The 19,562-nt window shown below is 42.2% G+C and overlaps 1 protein-coding gene across 1 annotated transcript in view; it reads left to right on the forward strand.

Moving 5' to 3' along the window:
• The first annotated feature begins 543 nt into the window (after positions 1-543).
• Positions 544-19,562, forward strand: part of Tmem163 (transmembrane protein 163) — a 215,833-nt gene continuing 196,814 nt past the window's right edge. Inside the window, exons 1-2 of the mRNA XM_021724401.3 lie at positions 544-1,534; positions 7,570-7,689. Of these exons, the coding sequence (XP_021580076.3) occupies positions 1,333-1,534; positions 7,570-7,689 (322 nt within the window). The 5' untranslated portion in view covers positions 544-1,332. The remainder of the gene's footprint in view (positions 1,535-7,569; positions 7,690-19,562) is intronic.

A 19,562-nucleotide genomic window follows, 5' to 3' on the forward strand; every position in this document is an offset into this window, starting at 1 on the left:
TTAACAACCAGGATAAAATAAAATGAGACTCTCCTCATTTCTGTGATATTTCCACTGCATCACAAAGGCATTTAAATTCCACCCTGATTTCGATCACAAGTAAAGCGGAAATGAGAAAGGAAACCGGTTACTCTTAAAAAAAACAGGGCGGATTCCTTTAAAAGAGGAATTGGCAATTTAGAGTACTCAGATTAAATTTAGAGACTGATATCAACCTAAAGATGAAATCTAGACTCTAGAGCTTGGATGTTGATACCATTAAATGCAAGCTCAATCTGTTCAGCCGCCGGGTCTCCTCTGCGCCTCTCCGGTCTCCAAGAGAGCAGGTGTCCACGGGGCGTGGACTAGGCTGTGGCTTTGCTGGGGAGACCAGTGCGACCGCGCAGGGGTACCAGCTCCGGGTGATAGGAGGTGGAAAACAGGGATGGGACTGGGGCAGGCGGGAGAGACTTTTAGGAGGATTCTCAGAGGGAGAAATGAGCTGGTGAGAGAACAGGTTGAGAAAGACAGAGTGACAGGTCGCTGTGGGGAAGCCATGGGGTCCAAGCGTTTTCTACAGCGCTGTTGGTCCATCAGACTCTCCACCTCTTGGCTAAGTTGGTGCTCAAGAGAAACTGAGAGGGGAGTTAAAAGCAGGAGACAAACAGGCTTTCCGGCAGGTGAACCCCGTTTTCTCTGGATGGACGGCGAGTGTGGCGGCCCAGGCAGGCAGGGACCCGGTTCGCCTCTGAAGCCTGTGAGGCTCCGGAAAAGAAAGATGCCAGATAAGGAGCGCTGCTCATTCTCCTGTCCCCGAGATGCAGCTGGCTTTGCGGACGGCAGAGGAATTGGGTCTGAAGGGTCCTTTTGGGCACCAATCCGTCGCATGGGTGGGTCGCATCCCCTGTCACGACGTCGCTAAGTACTACCCAAGCCGCCTGCCTCTTCCAAAGATACCAATAGCCCCTCTCTCTTCCGCTCATCTGCCCAGAACCGGTCACGGAGGCCTCTGTGCACCGACCTCTGTGCACCAGCTCAGGCGCAGCGCCTTGGGGCGGGTCCCAGTCACCCACACCTGCCCCCAGGGGCGGAGCGCAGCGGCGACAGCGTGGCCCCAGCCTCCACCGCCGGTCGCGCTAGCCCCGCCGCTTGCGGACCTGCCCCCCATTCCCGCCCCCGTGCACCTCCACTCCGTGGTTCCTGCCCTCCCTTCCTCTCCACGCGGTCTGTCTGTCCGTCTCTCCGCCCGCCAGAGCCGAGGCGCCTCGCACTTCTGACTCTAGTCTCCGCTGTGCTCGTCGCCGCCGCCACCGCCGCCGCTGCCTCTGCCGCCGGGATCTGGAGCCCCGCGCCATGGAACCGGCCTCGGGCAGCGAGCGCCGCAGCCCCTCGGGCCCGGCAGTCCAGCCGCCGCCGCGGGGCCAGGCGCCCCTAGTTGCCGCCCCCAGCCCGGGCCAGCTGAGCAACCCGGCGCGCGAGCCGCCGCACCCCGAGGAGGAGCGGCAGCCGCGGATCAGCGAAAGCGGCCAGTTCAGCGACGGACTGGAGGATCGAGGTGAGTGGGCACCGCCCAGGGCCTCCTGGACCCCTACCCCGTACCGGGCTCATTTGATGGGTAGCGTGCTCAGGGCCTGCCTCTCCCTACTCGTGGGTTGAACCCTGGCGGGCGCTTCGGAGTGTACATGGGCACGGAACCAGGACTTCCCTGGAAAGGCGCGGAGAGCTGAGGGCTGCAGCCCCACCTCCGCGGCCCGTACTGCCTCGGTAGCGGCTCCTTTTTGCAACCCTGAGAAGCCGGCTGCCTTCAGGCCCACTCGGCCTGGGCCAGCTCCCTCCTCTCAGCCAACCCCAGCCCCTCCGACGCCCACTGGAAAAGTTTGCTGTAGCCGGATTCTTTCTCTCATTCTTTTTTCTTTTTGCCTTCGTCGTTGAGCGCTCCCGGGGGACTGCAGGCCCCGCTTATCTCGGAGGGACCTGGGTTCCTTACGTCCCATTTCCAGATCCTTATCCTGCCCCAGCCGGCTACCCGGGAAAACTTCCTCCTGCGGATTTGGCCTCGAGGTGTTTTCTCGGTGACCTCCGAGACTAGGGAAGCGAATCTTGGCCAGGACTGCCCTTGGACTCCCGCGCCCTCACCGGGACCCGGGTTTCAGTAGTCAGCCCTGCGGTGTGGAGAGGGGCAGAGGGTTGGGATATTTGCGGGGTTTGGGTCACTAACCTCATCTGAATGGATGCCATCGAAACCTGCTAATTCCCGCAGAGCACCTCTCCAGACCTTACAGAGTCTTTCCCAGGACACTGGCCTTACACTCCGCAAACACCCTGAGAGGCCGAACTCTACCTCTGACCTACAACCAATGTCCTCTTTGAGTTGCCCGCATGGAACGCGAGGACTCTTCTGTTCATTCCCGCGTTTCCTCCATCCGTTTTTCGTTTCCTTCGACTTGGATTCCTTGCGGAGAATGTCCAGCTCTTGGCCGCGTTTACACCTTTTCTGTTTCTTGCTGCTTTCAAATTGGACTCCTTGAAAAGAATCAATGGTTAAACCGCAGTGGCCGAAATCGGATCCTTGCAGCCAGGCCCTCCATCGGGAGCCAGCGCTTTGCACCTCCACCCCCTTTTCTTGGAAGCTTTATTTTGTCGGCTCTGGAGGGTTTATATATTTTAGTCTTAGCAGGTTTCTGTCCTATTCTTAGTATCTCCTGTACATTTTTATTCCGTTTCGTGTTGGGATGCACGATCTTTCTCCATTAGAAATTCTAAACTATAGCATGTGAAATAGTGACATGGAAACAGTGATTCCCGTGGAATCGCTAGAGATGCTCTGCAGGAACTGGAGCTGCTCGGGTTGCAATGAGTTCTGCACCTAGATTGCGGTCTCTCCCCCTCTTCTCACAGAACTAGATATCCTTTGAGACCTGACGACTGGTGAATTACCAGCGCCCAGCAAAACTTAACATTTTACCACAGGGTGTGTTAAATTACCTTTGCCCCTCTGTAATTAATAGTGTAGGTTTTAAATTTTTTTATTATTTTGAAGAAACACAAAAATCTGTGTTGAGCTTAATTTTGTAGCATGGTGGGTCATCTGTAAGAAATGTCCTGTTTCTGCCCACCGGGCCTGTTTCTCCCCACCCCACAAAATGATGGTGAGGGGAGTGCTAGGGTGAGTTAATATTTAGCATAATTTTGCAGCACATGCTCAAGTATAAAAAGCCTTTCTGAATTTATTCTCAAGGTTATTTGCCAGTGGTCAACTGAATTTTATTTTCTATTATATTGTAGCCTGAAAGCATGCACTGTTCATAAACTATCACTGTTTGACAGCATTGCATATCACACACAGCCTCTCTGTTAGGATGAATTCTGTCCCCCCAAGAACCCAGTGCCGTGTGCCATTGAGAGCTAACTGAAAGTCAATGTGACATTCTTTTGTTTGACACACTCTCAACAGCAAAGAGTTAATGATAAGTGAGTCATTTCAGATAAATAAATCAGAAGATTATCTGGGGAGGATTATTGTGATATTTTGTATTTGTGTTACTTTTTTTTCATGTGGGGTTTCATCTTCCAATATCAATTTTTGTTATCCCTTGGGAATGGTTTCAGTGCTGCTACTTTTTCCTAATGCTGAGAGGATTGAGGAAGAAGAAGTCTGGGCAGTTGGTAGCTGTGCAGCTCTCAGCCCTGCCAGGCTGGTTTTCTTCTGGGCCTACATACCTATAGAATCTGAGGGGATGAATACTCTTGGTGTGTTCCTATATTTAGTATTCTCTTTTATCCTAACTTTCTTCTGAGCTATTTGGACCCTGTTGGGGACCACTTCACACTGAAATGAAAGCATTGCTTTATAATCTCTCTGTTGGAATTTTGGAGACATTTTGCCCTTAGAAGTGACATGAGCTAGTTCCTAGACACCTTGCCATCTCAGAATGTCAGTACTGTGGTGCCATTTGGTTGAGCCTGTGGTTGAAGGAGCAAGAGCTCTGTGGTTTAAGACCTCAAAGGAATTAAACACACACACACACACACACACACACACACACACACAAAGTAGGCCAAGTTTGTTTAAGACATTTCTCCCTCCCACTTTTAATACTCAGTTTTTTCTCCATTAATGTTTTCCCATCATTCTGTCCCAAACTTTAGGGTGTGGTTTAACCAAAGAGTAATATATTTTATTATTTCTCATTAGCTTCCTATTTATTAAAAATTCCCCTTCCTGCAGATAATTAAAGTTTGATAGACTCTTAGAAGAAAGCAATGGGAACTAATTGATACCAATATGGCTTAAACTTCCCACTTATATTTGTGTCCACCTCGGCAAAGGAATTGGTTCTTCATTAATAAAGGCCTATGCTTAGCATGAAGAGAACACCAAATTGCAAATATGTGAAATTTAAATGGAGTTAGAAATTCTGATATGAAGGCCAAGCATGAGTAGGGAGAATCCAGCCCTGCTTGCTCTGCTGGCCCATTCTGCCTTTCCACACTAGCCTTCTTCTACCTCTGAAGACCTCTGAAGCACAGCTTCCTGAGCACTTTAGGAATTCTCACCACATCCTTGTAACTTGTGAGTGCATATGCATCCAACATGGTGTTCAGTAACCTGAGTGGACCATTCACTTATGAGCCAGGTTGTTAAAGTTTTCATGTTCCACTTCTCTTTGAGTAGTACAAAGTTTTCCATTTTTGGTTTTGGCTACATTTTTAAAGGAAAAAATAAGCTGGAAATAAGGAAAACTTGGCCAGAAATGGGGGAAGTCTTTCCTCTTTTGGTTAGTGTTTCCATTGCAATTACTTCAATTAAAAATTTTTAAAAAATCTTGTGGGGAACGTACACCAAGAATCATATCTCGGGAGGGATCTCCAGACCTACTGATAAGAACACCCAACTGCCACCTTGGCAGGCAGTTCAGCCCATATCACTGTCATCTGAAACTCCTTTCAGGGGAGCACTGGGCAGGTGGGTGAGGTATTTGGATGGGTCCATATGTGTGGTCCAATTAGGTATATTATTGAGTCCAATTTGCTTTGGAAGAAAAAAAAATGTTATATGGCAGAATGGAAAACCCAGATCATGATTGTGCCTCTTGGAAAACTAAATTTGCTTTTAAAAGAAACCCTGTTTTTGCCCCCAGTGTATCAGCATCTTGAAATCATTCCTGTCCATATCCCTACCAAATGACCTGCTCATTTCAGTCAATACTTAAACATTACAGCTTTACTTCTCCTGAAAATCAATTGGGTTGGAGGAGAGGAAGATCTTTCCATCATTTGAGAAAAGGAAAAGAAATTATTGGGGTATGTGGGATTTGCTTATTTTAGGATATGACTTCACCTGGAGACCATGGTGTTATAGTTAACAATTAGAATGAGGTGTTTTTCCAGTAGCTAAGGAAGAAGAGAGAAAGGGATATGCTGTCTTTTCATTTGTAATCACCTATACCTAGGGTGGAATTTGACAGGAGTGAAGGTTTGTCTTTTTCCCATCCAAGTGCATTTGTGAAGGAGGGTTTGGGGAGACTTTTACAGTGAGATGATGGCAATGGTTCTTACACTTGCCGTTTGCATTCTCATCTAGCTTTTGATCATACATAAGCCCGCAGGTTTCAATCACTTAAACATCCTCTGGGCTGTCATTAAGCAGCCTTTTCTACACTGCCTTTTCCTTTGCTGAGTGTTGATACTTGGGTCTGGGAAATAAATGGAACAGAGAAGAAGTGTTAGCAGGGTCCTTGGTATAATTTTTGAACAGGATATGGTTTTGGGCAATATTTGGGCTCAGAAAAATGATACCCCAAATATGGCACTTTGGCATGCTGAGTCCTCTGAACCAAAGGACCCTTAGAAGCAAAATGTCTTCTGACCATCTCCTGCCCCTCTTCCTCCTGTTTCCCCTTCTCTTCCAAGGCAGAATTCCTTTTTTTTCCCCTGAGGCAGGTCACAGAAACTAGAGTCCTCTTCCCTAAACTCAGCCATAACACCAAGCAATATTACTCTAATTTCTGCCTGCCACCTTTCTGTGTCACACACCACCTTTCTGTATCACAGCTGATCATAACCGAAATTCAATGTGGCCACAAGATGTACCTTGTCTTATGATAGCAGATCATATGACCTTCATTCCAGAAGGGGTCCTGCCCCACACCCAAGAGGAAGAAATGCCATGGAGAGACACCAAGAAGAATCTGGACAGTCCTTGCTGAGTTCCATACTCGGTTTACTACCATTAGCACATACTATTTTGTGTAATCACATTTCTTTATGGTTGTTTTTCACCCAATCTAAGCATAAAAATACTAGCTTTCCCCCAATCCTTGAGTCTTCATTTCTGCAGGCTCCTATGTCATTTAGAACTCTGACTAAATACGTTTGTTATGCTTTTTTTTCCCCTGTTAACCTGTCTTCTTGTGGGCAAGTAGGCCATGCCCTTTATCATAGGTAAGGAAAAGTCTCACACCCTTCCTGCCCCCATAGCAACTAAAGGCTTCATGTGATGGCTGGTCAGACATATGGGACTGATATATCTCACACTGTGATATTTTACAAATGGGCCTGAGCTTTGGCTACCAATTCCTTCATTATTTGGAACTGGTGTGATAAGGCTGCTCAATCTCTAAAAGGAATATTGTGGGTTGTTTAGCCAAGAATGGCATAAACAAGCTTGTGCTTGGGTAGAACACATGACTGAAAATTTGATTGTCTGTGTAACTAAGAGATGCTACTTATGACTTATTTCAAAAGAGAACAAAGAAATATAAAACAGGATCACACTGAGGATGTTTTAATCTTTGGCCCAAGGCAGGTGAAGCTTGGGCATTGCCTGGGATTTGTCTCAGATGTCTGTTGTCAAGGACTCTCAATGTGCAAAACAGGAGACAAAAATAAAATCTGTCTTACACATGGCCTACCTAAGAAGCTCCCTCCTTAATTTAAGTGGAACAGTTTTACTCCACTTAAACATTCTGAGAATTTTTGATGTGTTCTTGGTCCAAAGGAAGGAGGACAAAAAAATGTGACATGTAATTTGGGCTGATGTTGGTTGTAGTTAAAGAAAAACAAATTGTGTATTTCCTTCTGTTAATTGTCAAAAGGTGTGGTGAGGGTTTTTGTAGTACAGGATTCTTTGCTTTGGGTAAAACCAGTCCTCCAGATGGGACTGTGCTGTTGGGTCAGGGCAAATCAGTTACCCACAGCCCAGGAGCCTGAATGATTGAATGTTGTACTGTTTTTCTGATGGAAGGACCTGGTTGGATGGAGCAGCATCTGCCTGAGACACATGAGTTGATGCAGGGGCAAGGAAATGATCTGGTGTGATATCAGGGAGCGGTGGGGTCTGTGGAGTTTTTCTAAAGAGGACAGCTGCTATCACCTTGCAGAAAATACATGCCTCATATTGCAAATGCCTGTGATTTCTCAAGAGATGCCAGAAAGCTTGATTTTTCATGTGAAATCTCCTAATTGTGAAAACACAGTGTGGGCCAAACAAAACACATCTTGGCCCACATCTTGCAATCTTTGGATAAGAAATTGTAGCTCTGGCTGTGGTTTTCTTAATAAGGAATCCTTTTTCCTTGTTTTTGTCAGGCTTACTAGAAAGCAGCACCCGGCTGAAACCTCATGAAGCTCAGAACTACAGAAAGAAGGCATTGTGGGTATCCTGGTTCTCCATTATTGTCACACTGGCCCTTGCAGTAGCTGCCTTCAGTGAGTATCAGGAGTCTGCTGATCAATACATGCTGGTGTTGCCTGTCTTATTCTCTAACCCTGTGGGATGCACTTTTGCTTTTACTCGACTGTTATTGATGAGTAAATTTTTTTTAGATGGTTGGATAGTCAGGGTACTTATAAATTAGTAAAATGGCTTCTCTTCTCTGCAGAGGGAAGAGGTATTATGACAAAGAAATAGAAAGCAAAGCTGAGAGCCTTGGCTTTCATCAGTATGCTGGTTTGTGGAAGTAGATTCTGGCTGCCAGCTGAACAGTGAAAATATATATTCTCTTGGTGGATGCCTTTAGCTTGGACTGACATGTGACAAATATATATCCTTGAGCTTTTGAGTCTAATGCAACAAGATGAGTGCAATATAGCAGTGAGCCCTCTCCCTGCCCCCACCAATTATATCTTGCATAAAATTTGGAATAAGATCGTATTACATTTTAATGAAAGAAAAAAATAGGAGGGTCTTCTCTCAAGTTTTCAGTGGCCACAGAAATACAATCCTTTATTAAAATCAAGGAAAACTATGAAAATGGAACAATTTCTGCCTACAGATAATCTCATTTGGGGACTAGGAAGCCCTGTGGCATGTGTATTCTCAATCAACATTTGCAGCCTATGGAAATGTGCATGTGCTATTTGTTCTTATTAATCATTCGATGATTCACAAACCCAAGTAGTGACAGCTACCGCTCAACCTTAGTAGAATCTATGCTTTCTGTTTTGTATTTTTTTAATGATGGGGAGAAGAAGGATGTATTTTGTACATTTTATGATAAATTTATTACCTAATAAGATCTGTATTCCAAGTGATGAGCATCATACACGGTGTTTCAGAGTAGGAGAAAAAAAAGAATTGTGTCCATCAGAAACTATAGCTCTGTGTGTGTTGTTTAAAATTCTATTCTGTCAGATTGGATCTGCTGTTGCAAGGGATTGGCTCTCAAGAGGAAATATTAGAATTTGACCAAATGCTCCCTGCAAAACTAGACATATATTACTTGAAACAATTTATATTGAAAACATTGTATCTTGGCTCTAGAAAAGCCAAACGTTTAGAAGCAGAGGGTAGTGCATTTCAGGAAATTTCAGTGAGCCAGAAATTTAATCATGAGGAATTCTGATTCCTGAAAACAGCCACTCCTTCCCCTTTCCTCCCTTTAAATAAAAATACTGAAACAAGAATAACAAGCTGATTGATGTCCCTGGAGGGTAATTTGGTTGTGGTGGCTGGTAGGGAGCTCTGGATCAGACATCATAATTTACATATGTATTATTTCACTGAATATCAAGAACTATGTAATGTTTTGAACAACCAACAATAAAAAAAAAAGCAATGAAGGCAGAAACAAATTAGCAGAATAATGTTTGTACTTTTAACCAAGAAATTTAAAATATATACATTCAATTCTTCATTCTTTCTCCTAAAAGGGAATAGTATTGAGTCTGATCCAAAGTCAAATAAACTTAAAAAAATAATAATAATTTACATATGTAAAGGAAAAGCAATGGAATGAAGGGAGGTGATTTACAGATGAAATAATAGTTACTCAGACTTGTGCATGTGCCCAGTAGAGCTGTTATTACTTGTGTGGGTGTTTGAATGAAGAACTGAGTGTGAAGAAATCAAAAGCAAGTCTTTCTTTGGGGAGAATATTGTTACATTTGATATACTTAAATCTCACAATAGAGAAATATTATGAGGAAATTTTGTTTTCACTTGTTATACTTGATCAGTTGTGTTATCTTAAAAATGTTGGTCCATTTCCTTTAGGAAAAAACTTGCATAATGCCTACAGAGTTAGGATGTTGCTTTGGGCAAAGAGTTTCCTTTTCCTTTTCTTTTAAACTTGATATCACCCCTTTGGTACAGCAAGTATTTAAATCTCTAACTTCTTGCCTAGAAAATATGGGCATTGGCATATAATATCATGAGCTGTGTTATTTTCTATAGTACATTTAAGTTGTCTTCAACTTCTGGTTTAGTTAAACCAAAAAATTTAGAAGATAAAGTTTTCCCCCACTTGCACTACAGAGTAGCTTCACTGTGTGTGTGTGTGTGTGTGTGTGTGTGCGTGTGTATGATCTCTATGTTGTTAGAGTTGTTAGTTTCACTCTAGATTCCTAAATGTATTTGTAATGTGAAATATTTAAAATAATTTACTTGTTGATAGTTTTTTTTTGTAATCATTTTCATAGTTTAGAATGGAAAGAAAAGAAATAGGGATTAAGCAATATAACTGACTTTTGAAGTTATATTTGAGTCAGTGTCTAAAGGAAAATTCTACTTTTCAGAAGTGACAATAAATATCTATATTTTTTAAGTGTCCCAGAGAGCCCCCCCCCCAATCTTTTTTATTTTCCAAGGGAATGGTTGACAGAGAGGTAGGTGAAATGGAAAACTGGCTTGGTGAATCCCTGTCCTATCCAGTAAAATTATCAGGTTGAACCAATTAGCATTATTAAGAGAATTACTACAGATTACTGTAGGTGATGCTTTGGTGTGTCAGAAATGTCTTTGGAGTGTGTGCTACTGTGGATGCACATACATGTGTGTATGTCATGTGTGTGTTTGTGTGTGGCTGGTTGGGAGTGTTAATCATGATGAAGAGAAGTGGGTTGTATTTATGTTCATGGCTTCTTTCTACTGTTGGATGATAAAAAGTTGGGGGCATGCCCAGCGTCTATCTTTGCATGGAATCTATAGTCCAGACTGTTAAATAAATGAATTGAGAGAGATATTAAAAATCTTTTTTAAAGACTTGTTTGGAAGGAAAATATTTCTTTGAAAATGATAAACTGTACCTAAATGTACATTTAGGTGCCAGGCTTAGGTCTCAGTTTCAGTTTTTGAAGACATTCGGGTCATCCTGTGGAAATTATCTTGCTCAGGACAGTGTCTGGCAACTGCATCTACTTGGATCAGTGGGAATTGTTATCTTACCCTACTGGATTACCACTTTCTATTTATTTGTAAATGTTTTTAGTATGCTGTGTTTCCTCAAATTAATAATTACTAAAAGACCTATTGCTAGTTAATTTGTGATAAATCATTTGAAAAATTAGGAGGACTTTCAAAGTTTGTGACTTGAAAGTGCATTGAATGATATGTGAACTATTTTTGATAAGCCTTGGTAATACAGTGATTTTGGCCTGTTTGAATGCTGATATAAAACCAGATGGTAATGTATCTTGGAATATTTCAGACAGGGCCTAGTTTGGTTTTAAAATTGATTCTGTTTATAATCGGCAGGCAGCATGGAAAATGGCAATCCTGTTATGAACAACTGTGGAAAAATATCTGTTTTAATAATGAGGCTAGAGAGAGAACAGAAGTTCAGTTTCAAAACTCAGGGTTTTGACATTATTGATGTCTTTATTAGAATGATTGAGGAAAATATATTCTGATTCAATTTTTAAGGTTTGAGTACAAGTTAATTTTTAGGCACTCAGTGCTTGTTCTGTGGGAAATGAAGATATATTTGAAATATTCTCAGGGGAATGCTTTTCTAAAATACATAGCTCCATTAAAGAAAAGCACTCTAGACCAAAATCATCTCAGAAAAAACCCACTCAAAAATTGAGTGCATCAGTGGATTTAAGAATTAGAAAAAAAAAAATCTTTGAAAGGTGTGATTTTCTTTTTATATGTGGGGATATAAAATAATTTATTCAATTTTAGTATAAATTCTTAACCTTAAAAATGATAGAATAATGTGCAGTTATTCTAAAATGTGAGGCCAAGAGTCGACATATGGATAAAATGAAATTATATGACTTGTTCATACATGCAGCAAAAAATGCCTGGTACTTTCTAAAAGGTTCTTTCACCTGGCAGACACATTGTCAGGTAGAAAAAGGTCCAGGACCTTCTGGGGTCTTTCTGAGACCCCAGAACTAACATCTGAATATAGTTATAGTAGACTTAAATCTGACCTGACATTTGGCCCTCTCTTCGGGGGATCCTTTACTTCTTGTCAGGACTGCAGCCCATGTCCTTTGATACAGCTCTGCATCTCCAGGGTCTCACATCATGAATTCTTCCTTAAAGAGGCCTCCCCATCCATGTGGCCTCATCCCTCAGAGTGATTTTTATCTATTACACTGCCTGTTTTCTTCCTCACAGTTCTTCCCTTTCTGTTCCTTCCTCCATTTGGTAATGAAGTTTGTGAAGCCAACCTGGTCTCTTATGCCTGAGAGCTTCTACCTCTGAAATACTGCCATGAACCAAAGACTTAAGTCTGCAGCACACATTCTGCTTGTAGAATGATCCTTTGTGTTGTTTGCTGGTCTCATATTTACTGTTTATTTAAAAAAGCAGTGTATGCTTGTCATAACAACCTCACAAGACCGTGGATACTTGGTGCTCATCTCTGTCTCTCAGTTCCTGCTCCCCACAGACAGCCTTTCTCATCAGTGCCCTGTGGGGTCTGCAAGACATTTTCTGTAAACATAGAAGACCAGGTGTAATTCCTATATATACCTTCCAGTTTTTCCTACTGTTAGATATAGTATCCTTTTTTAAAAAATCTTTTTTAGTTGTACATGTACACAATACCTTTATTTTGTTCATTTGTTTTTATGTGGTACTGAGGATTGAACCCAGTGCATCACATGTGCAAGGTGAGTGTTCTACCACTGGGCTGCCACTCTAGTCCTAGATGTAGTATCTTATCCTTGCTGGTCTTTTAAACAGGTTGCGCTTCTTCACAAGTGACTGCTTTTGCTGTTTTGTATGAAGTGGAATGGAAGTGGAGAATCTTCAGGAATAACCTCCCCAAGAATGTCTGCCTGCTGCTGCTGATCCGGCTGATGAGGCAGCGGGTAGGGGGATGTGGCCAGGAAGTTGTGAACCACATCCTGGTGATGTTTAGTGGGATAACTTGTTCCCTGTAAGTGTGTTCTTCGAATGATAACTAAGGAGGCAGTTTCTGAGAGGTGGAAACCAGAGGGAGGACCAGGCAGAAATGAGGTTTGAGAACCTCACCATAAAAATTTTCTGCACCTCTGGGTTCCTTTACTATACCCTTGTGGTCAAGTCATCAAAGATCGGGTGCTGGCCACGCTCTGTGCTGCTAGCTACTGACAGCACATAATGAAATGAGGAGCGTTGTTGTTGTTCTTGTTGTTGTTGTAGTTATTATTATTATGATGATGGTGCTGGGGATTGAAGCAGTTGTTTTAGTCTGACCCTTTGCTTCCTGTGAGGCCCATCATTATCTTGCCTGCTTCTTCCTGGTTGGACTCATCTTCTCCCATCCCCCAGCTTATGGCTACTCCAGCTCAAACATGCATTTGAGGTCCCCAAATACACACTCTGCTCTTTGCCCTTTTATTCATGCCTTCTCTTTCCTTGGTCTCAGACATCTTTGTCTCCTGACTCCCACCCTCATTTTCTAGCTAAATTTTACTTATTTCTCAAAATTAAGATGAAAGATCACCTCTTCTAGGAAGCCCCCTTTCCCTTATAGCCCCACAGACACCATAGATTAGACACTTAATGCTCAATACTTGGATTGCCTCAATATTGCTTTCTGTACTAATATACACTCCTCAGTGCTGGGGCCTCTGCTTTCTGTCAGTGTTCTCAGTCCTAACACAGTTGGCCTGCAGATATTGCCCAGAATGGAGTCAATTTTGATGAATTCCTCAGCTACCGTGGGTGCATCAGGTTGAGGATTGATGTTTGCAAACAGAGGTGGCAGACAAAAGAATAGCAGCAGCTTTCTCAGGTGAGTGGAAGCAAAGAGGGAAATTGCAAGATGGAATTTTCAACTTTGTAAATGGCTTGGTTGCAGGAACTCCTCTCTCCTTTCTGCTCCCTACTGGCTCCCTGGTGTTTCCCTCTCCCTTCACTGCCACTTGGACTGAAAGATTCAGACTTCCATTAACAGGGTCTCGCCTGCCTGCCTCTGTAGGAGCACATCTTCCCTAGTCTCCAAGCTCACAAAGAGCTGCTGTTTCCAGCCAGGAGTGGAGGCGTGATCTCAGCAGCTGCCTGCCTGTTCTGCCTCCTTTCTTGTTGCATTCTGCACACAGCATCTAATTAAAAATGTGGCCAGGGCACATTAGCAGGAGGGTGTCCTTGTCTCACAGCCATGGTGGGGGCATAGGGGAGCTGGGTAACAAACCTGGCTAGATTCCACGTGGGGCATACTGCCTTTTTGTTTGGGTCCAAAGGGGTGGAGGCTTCTTGGGAGATCTGTGAGGTCTTTCCCTTTGCCTCTCAGTCTCTTTCCAATCATATTTATGAGCCAGTTGAATGAGAAGGGGTATCTGGTCTGCTCCTGTGCTAAACTGATTTGATCCTCTGGGTACTGCCTTTGTAAGGTGAAGGTCTACAGGAGGTCCTCCTGGACAGGAGATGACTTTGCTGGGTCCTATGTCTTGTTCTGAGATATGGGAGCACTGAGATTTGGAAGGTGCAGATGAAGTCAGAGGGCAGGAGAGAACCTTCTTTCATTCCAATAAAATAAGCTGTTTCTCATTTCCACCATCCTCCATGCCTGACACCCATCCCTCCTTCCAGCGGGGAACATATTCATCCAATCATTAGTGATTACCACTGCCTGTCTGTGAAGACCACTCTTCTTGTGTGACATCCACACAGGATGTCAAGAACTTGAACAGTCTGTCCCCTTGAAGAACTTGGGTCTAAGTGGGGAGGTGATGACCAGGCAGTAGGGTAGGACAATAAACCCAGACCTCCTACATTGATTGTACAGGGGTGCTCAGGAGAGGGCATCACTGATCTTATACAGATTGTCTGCCACACCCAGCAGCTACCCAACCTTCCAAAGTATAGAAAGTGAATTGGCACTCTCTGTGTAGAAGCTAAGGGGAGGAGTGGGGAAAGGTTGCTGGTCTCAGTAAGAGGAGCTTGGGTTATGATGTCCATATGGCTGCTTTAGTGTGCCCAGGCGGCTGCAGCAAAGTACCACAAATTCAGTGACTTAAACAACAGAAATTAATTTCTCATAATTCTGGAGGCCAGAAGTTGGAGGTCCAGGTGTCTGTGGGATTGGATCCTTCTGAGCCTCTTTGCTTAGGCTCATAGCTGTTTGTCCTCTCTCCATGTCTTCACACCATCCTCCCTGTGTGTCTGTGCCCTAATTTGTTCTTTCTATAAAGGCACCAGTCATGTTGGATCAGGGCCCACTGTCATGACTTCATTTTAAATTATTCACCTCCTTAAAGACCCTGTCTCCAAATACAGACAACATTCTGCAGTACCAGAGTTTAGAGTTTCAGCATATGAATTTTGGGGAAGATAAGTTTTAGCCCATAGCAATATCCTTGTCCAGCACCAGGCAGTTGAAGGAAGCTAAGATCCCAGAGTAAAGTAAACTCCTTAAAAAAAAACACATCACTTTCAATGAAAGGGCAGACTGAAATAAACACATGCACCAGCCCAGGAGGACAGTGAGGAAGCTCTCTGTTTAATAGCTCTGTGTAAGGTGCAGATGAGGTGGGGGTATGGGGCCTTTCACTAGAATTCATAACTATGAGGCAGAACTCATATAAATTTATGATTGGAATTTTCCAAGGTGGATTCCTTGGGAAATAAACCTGGAGACTCTGAGATGTACTGGAGGAGGTTTATTGGGGGTGGAATCTAAGGGCTGAGAGGAACTCTTATACGCTTAGGGGCTGGGGCTGTAGCTCAGGGGTAGAGTGCTTGCCTAGCATGTGAGAGGCACTGAATTTGATTCTCAGCACCTCATAAAAACAAACAAATAAAATAAACGTATTATAACCATCTACAACTTTTTTAAAAAGTAAAAAAGGACCCTTGGAAGGGAGCTGGGAGCAGGAGGACAGAGGGAAGAGTTGAACTGCAATGCTGTTGCCTTGGAGCTCATCCTGTAGGGACTTGAAAGCTGGGATGCTCCTCTGGAGATGTCCAATGGATGCCAGGAGACCATACTGGTCCTAGGTATAACCTTGGGAGGCAACTTCCTTTAGTAGAAGATTGTTCCAGGTTCCAAGAGAGGGATGCAGTTGTCACAGCACTCACTCCGGGCAGCGGAGGGAATGAGTGCCTACACCTTGAAGAAGGGTCAAGGAGACATGTCAAGGCATTCACTCCAGATTTTTTTCCCCTTAAAGATCCCCCTGGAACCCCAGACCTGGGAATGAAACCCAACGTCTCACTCATGCTAGGCAAGCACTCTACCCCAGCACATTCTAGGTTTATACACTCTATTTTACCCGGAAACCCATAATGCTATCTCAGCTAATGTTGTTGAGCTATTAACATGGATGTGGTCCTAGGTTGTAAATAAAACTGGAGCATGTGAAAGAAGCAGGTGCAGAACACTGACCAAAGGCCTGCAGGCGTTCCACAGATGTAACCACACCAAAGATAAGCTCACAAGCCAATATTAGAGAGTTCCCAGTAAAAGGGTCTCTCATGATTGAGAGCCATACAAACAGCATGATGAGAAATGAATTCCAGATGAGAGAATTGTCTGACAAAATCTGAAAGTAAGTATGTCTAATATGATAGACAATTAAAATGGATCAAGCATACTAAAGAAGACTGAACAGAGCAATTGGAAAATAATCAATGTATTTTTGATATTTTTATTGAGGTTTAACCTGGATGTAGTCACAAAAAAAATTAAGAACTATAACAATCTCCATTCTTTCTCCAGTTTCCCTCTAGTCCTTCTACTAGAAACCACTTTACTTATGTAGTTAATTCTGTGTTTACTTGTATGTGTACAATAACAGGCTACTAATGCTAATTCTTGATTCTTTTCTCAAGGTTAAACATTATTTGTTGGCTTCCTAAGATGAAAGAAGGTGATTTATTCTTTTATTCTCCTGAACCCACACAATCACACTGATTTTATGAAGTTATTTCCATGCAAAATAACTATTTTTTTTCATTATTATGACTCCTACTCATTGAGCCATCAGTGGAGCATGATTATTTCTTTCTTGCACAGTTTTTTTTTTTTTTTTTTTTTACTCTGGATTTAATATGTTTATTCCTGGGTTTACTTTTCTGTGTATTTATTTCTTGTTAAGCTGTACTTCTTATTTTCTGTTCTAATCTCAACTTCTCTGAGATACTTACAGACCTACAGATAATTCCACTTGTTTCTTCTTGCAGAATGATCGTTTGGATCCATTTGAGTACTGCTGATCCATTCTGGTTTCCCTTTCTACTGCACAGCTGTATCCTTGCATCTCTCTTTACTATGTTTATTGAGGATTTACCTTTATTTTTCTTTTTTGTTGGGCTGCTGTTTTGCTGGATACCAGGTTTTTCTCTTCGGTTCGCTCTCGATGGTGGTGGGGGGGGGACATATCTTCTCTTAGCTCCCTAGGAACAGGCCCACGGGAAATGTAACTTTCAAGCTGTGCAAGGCCTGAAATGCCTTTAAAAATCCTGACATTTGATTAATGGCTGGATAAAAAATTCTCGGGGAGGAAATAATATCCTTACGAGGTCTTAAGGTTTTACTCTATTTTCCTATAATTTCTAGTGTTGCTATTTAAGTCCTAAACTATTCTGAATCCTAATCCTTTTCCTGGGCCTTGCTGTGCTGGGGATCTCTTTTATCCATAAGTGCCCCTAGGTTCTATTTTTTCTTCCTATGAAATTTCCTCAACTCCTCTTGTTTTTCTATTGAGTTTTTAATTTTCACTATCAAGTTTTGTTTTTTCTTGGAATTGCATGAGTGTGCTCATTTAAAAAATTGTACATCTCTTATTATATGGATTTTTAAAATAGATGCTTTCTTATATTCTGGAAAAGTTTTTTTTTTTTTTTAAAGAAACTTTTCTATTTCTTGCACTGTCTTCCTCTAAGACTTAGTTCTTGTTAGAAGATGAATCCTGTGAGTGGTGATCTTGAATATCTGCTTATATTAAAAAGGGTAGCTGGGTGCAGTCGGGCATTCCTGTAATTCTAGTGACTCAGGAAGCTGAGGCAGGAGGACCATGAGTTCAAAACCAGCCTCAGCAACTTAGCAAGGCACTTAAGAACTCAGCGAGACAAAATAAAATACAAAAAAAGGGCTGGAGATGTGGCTCTGTGGTTAAGCACCTCTGGGTTCAATCTCGGGTATTGCCCCCACAAAAAAAAGGGCAATTAAAATGCTGATGGGAGCTTTGAGCCTGTGGTTGGTGTCCCCTGTAGGATGGTGTAGCTGGTCTCTTTTGTTGGTAAATTCCATTTTGGTGCATCCAGACCCTAATCTTGAATTTCTTCTCTAAGCGTCTGGTAAGGGAATTGTGGCTGAGTGGGTATTGCCCTTCTGTAGAGAGTTGGGGAGGGAATCTTGAAAACTACAAAATCGTTTGGATTTTTAAATTCAGAGCATTTTAATTGTACATTGCATTTGGGTTCATTTTGACAAAATGATACAAGTAAGGAATTTGATTTTGATCCCCATTTCCCCCCACTTTTCCTCCCCTTCTCCCTCCCCCTTTTCCCCTCATCTACTCTATTGATCTTCCTTTCACTCCTTCTTTATTTTCAATTGGTACATAAAGGTGAAATTCCCCTTGGTAAATTTATATATGTTTACAACTTTATTTTGTTAAATTCATTCCATAATTTTCCCTTTCTTCCTCCTTCCCCCTTGTTCTTCTCCACTGATCTTTCTTATTATGTATGATATCTGATCCCCCCACTGCCTTCTTTCTGTTATTTTGCTCTTGCTTCATATGAGAGAAAACATTCAATCCTTGATTTTCTGATTCTGACTTATTTCACTTAGCATGATCTTCTCCATTTCCATCCATTTACTTGCAAATGCTGTTATTTCATTTGTCTTATGTCTGAATAAAAGTATGTGTGTGTGCACACAACAAACATTTTCTTGAGCCATACATCTATTGATGGGCATCTGAGTTGATAGCATAATTTTACTCTTATGAATTGTGCTGCTATAAACATGGAAATGGATATATTTCTATAATATGCTGATTTTAGTTCCTTTGGATAAATACTATGGAGTAGTATAGCTGGGTCCTATGGTTGTACCATTCTTACATTTTTTGAGGAATCTCCATACTGCTTTCCAGGTGGTTGTACAACTTTGCAGATCTACCAACAATGTATGAGTGTACCTTTTCCCCCCATAACCTCTCCAGCGTTTATTATTATTCATGTTCTTGATCATTGCCATTCTGGCTGTAGTGAGATAAAATCTTAGTGTAGTTTTGATTGATTTTCATTTTCCTGATTGCTAGAGATGTTAAACATTTTTTCATGAATTTGTTGGTCCTTTGCACTTCTTCTTTTGAAAAATATCTGTTTGGACTGGGGTTGCAGCTCAGCGGTAGAATGCTCATCTAGCATGTTCGAGGCCCTGGGTTCGATCCTCAGCACCACATAAAAATAAATAAACAAAATAAAGGTATTGTGTACAACTAAAAAATAAATATTAAAAAATTTTTTAAAATTCTGTTTAGTCCTTTTGTCCATTTATTGGTTCAGTTACTTGTTTTTTTGGATGTAAAGATTTTTGAGTTTCTTTTTTCTGTATATTAATCTCCTGTAGGAAAAGTAGCTAGCAAAGATTTTTTTTCCCATTCTGTAGGCTCTCTCTTTACTCTCTTAATCCTTTCATTTGCTTTTCTAAAGCTTTTTAATTTGATGGCATTCCACTTATTGATTTTTGGTTTTATTTTTTTGAGTTTTAGGTGTCTTGTTAAGGAAGTCAGTGCCAGCACCAATATGATGGAGTCTTGGCCTTATGTTTTATTCTTGCAGTTGCAAGGTTTCTGGTGTGTAATTCCTAAGATTTTGATCCATTTTGATTTGACTTTTGTGCAGGGTGAGAGATAGGGATCTAGCTTCATTCTTCTACATAGGGGTATTCAGGTTTGGAAAACTTATT

The sequence above is a fragment of the Ictidomys tridecemlineatus genome, chromosome 7 (assembly GCF_052094955.1).
Source record: "Ictidomys tridecemlineatus isolate mIctTri1 chromosome 7, mIctTri1.hap1, whole genome shotgun sequence".
NCBI classification, from domain to species: domain Eukaryota; kingdom Metazoa; phylum Chordata; class Mammalia; order Rodentia; family Sciuridae; genus Ictidomys; species Ictidomys tridecemlineatus.